At 41.9% G+C, this 2,696-nt stretch overlaps 1 protein-coding gene across 1 annotated transcript; it reads left to right on the forward strand.

Annotated features, from left to right (window-relative positions):
* Nucleotides 1–953: 953 nt before the first annotated feature.
* Nucleotides 954–1,130, forward strand: SARC_11097 (hypothetical protein; the record flags this gene model as incomplete). Its single annotated transcript, XM_014294828.1, has 1 exon — nt 954–1,130. A coding segment is annotated over one exon (177 nt), but the record flags the coding sequence as incomplete, so codon positions are not given.
* Between the last annotated feature and the right edge of the window lie 1,566 nt (nt 1,131–2,696).

Genomic DNA, 2,696 nt, shown 5'->3' on the forward strand with positions numbered 1-2,696 from the left:
CATATTTATGTGTGTGTGAATGTGTATATATCTTTTAATGCCTTTTCACAATTTATATTTGATTGTATTCTTCGCCAATACTCGTGGATTAGGGAGGCGCATGTCCATGAGGCACTCAAACACTCTAAAAGCAAGCAAGCCATTCTCAATTGGCTCTGTGTTCACGTGCCAGAAGACGATCTGCCGCTCAAGTGGCGACCTGTCAAGTATGCGTCAGTTGACATTCTCTGTATAATTTAAACATGTCAAGTATTTATCAGTTGGCACCTTTTGTATTGTTTAATCATGTCGCTTGTTTGTGCACAAACCTTTTGCTATCCTTAATGTAGTAGATAACAAATAATGTACATGGGTCTATATTTTCATGTGTAAGTATTTGTGCGTGCCTTTGTCTACCATGATGAACAAACGGTGCACTCAATGTGTATCTACCGTAGTATCCTAACTAAGAATAGGGAAAAGGTCATACATTTAGTCAGCGGAAGGTATATGTGTATATAGTTAACACACGTACCTAAGACTGCGGGGAAGGTCATACATATATCGGCGTAAGATATATCTGTATATATTAAACATACCTTTCCAAGATTGGGGGAAAGATCATAGATTCACTCAGCGAATGGTGTACATGTTTTCTATGCGTACTCACTATATACATGCTGCTGTCTGTGGTTATAACCTTGTTATAAAATAGGTTGCCTGTCAGGAAGCTCATCTCCACATTCCTGCGGGTCTGTAACAGATTCGATGAAAAGTCGTATAATCTCTGCCTGCGAAGTCACAAGTTTACACCTGCATGCCTATTGGCATCACAATACATCGTATAAACCCCGGACCCTATAACCCTAAAACCTCAAAGCCCAAAAACCGTTAGACCCCATAATCCCAAAACCCTACATACCTAAAACTCGACACTCGAAACCCTATCTTTGTGCAGATACGATGCCATAACAATGGGAACACACACGGCCGAGTCTCTGTCTATTAAATTGGCGTTAGATCGGCTGTCGTCGCTAGGCTTTGATCGTGCACTGTGTGAGACTGCACTGGCCAGCAATGCAAACAACGAGGACGTAACTCTGCGCGCACTCATAAAACAACTCATAGCGGCTGCATCGGATCCTGAAGAGGTATTTTATATATATATGTATATATATATATATATATGATGTGTGTGTTTGAATGTGTGTTGGCTTGGAGGCTCGTTGCCTCACCTTATATACGTCGTTTGTAGACGGGGGTTAGTCGTGCCGTGTATTGGAGTGCACTGCAAAGCCATGTCAATAGCGAATAGTTTGTTTTTTTTGCACACCCAAATTAGGCTGTTACTTGCTTCTGCCGCTGTGTCGCAGGAGCTATGCGTATGTGCGTCATACTATGACCAGTACCAGTGAGAATCGCTGCAGTACCGATGTCAATAGGTTGGGGGTTTTGTGTAGGTTTTCTAGGGTTTTCTTCTATTGCTAAGGTGCACATACTCGAGATTTATCTATTGAGTATACTCGCTTACAGTTGACATGAGCGCACGGGTTGGTTTTCATATTGTTGTTGTGTGTATGTTATATTCTGAATACGGCTATAAATGTGTATCAAGCTTATTCTCATGTCTATTTCTGGTGTTAGTACTATTGTTACGGCTCATTTTGTGCGGAGACCGCGACGTCTGCGATAAAGCCGTGTCCTGGGCCTAGGTGCACTACATGGGACATCTTGGTGTGCTATACGAAGTTATCTTGAACCACATACGCGCTATTCCACACATGCTTGTTGTATTAATTGAACAGTACGTGGCGCAGGTAGAGAACAAACAGTTCAATAAAACGTTCGTTCGGATTATACGCTTTTATCAGCCGTGAAGTGCACCCGCCAGCAGTGAATGCCTTACTTGTACGTTTTCGTTCGTGTAGTACGCGTTCGTCGCCTCATGATCATCGTGACGTACGAAGGTGTAGGCAGGACTGTTTCTTGTACTTATACGTTTACGTTTTGGGTATAGGAACCCCCCATAGTAGAACAGTACACGGACGACGAGCGAGCGGAAATGAATGCCGTGGAGATAGAAACACTGCATGACCAATTCGGAGAAGCGTTCCAGGTGAGTGCCTGTGCTGCTCAGTACAGGCGTTATATAGTATATGGGGTACGTATATATTATATACGTACCCCATATACTATAAAGTACAGGTATTCGTATATATGTTATATGTATTATATATACCCCATGCAAGCTTTTCAGAATACGTAGCTCGTGTGTGTGCTCTGATACTTTACAGATCCGTGTCTGTACTACTGAGTACAGGCATTTGTATATATATTACATATACACCATGTAAGCATGACGGTTTCTGTACTACTAAGTGTAAGCATTTGTTTATATATTACATATACACTATGTAAGCATTTGATGTCAGGGCTGTACTACTAAGTACATGCATTTGTATATGTTTTGTACTCAACCCATATACTACAATGTACAGGCTTTCGTATATGTATTGTATATGGCTCATGAATGTGTAGGGGGTTGATCCTGTGCTGTGTGTACGTGGTTTGTGACATGTTTGGAGGTTTGGATGTCCTCATGGAGTGGGTGATATATTTGGTATCGTCCTGTTGTGTGGTTGCATATGGTGCCACCGTCTACTACCTTCTGTGTCGTACACTGCAGATTTTGATACAATTCAGCAAGTCATGAGGCC

Source organism: Sphaeroforma arctica, assembly GCF_001186125.1.
Source record: "Sphaeroforma arctica JP610 unplaced genomic scaffold supercont1.1527, whole genome shotgun sequence".
In the NCBI taxonomy this organism is placed as follows: domain Eukaryota; class Ichthyosporea; order Ichthyophonida; genus Sphaeroforma; species Sphaeroforma arctica.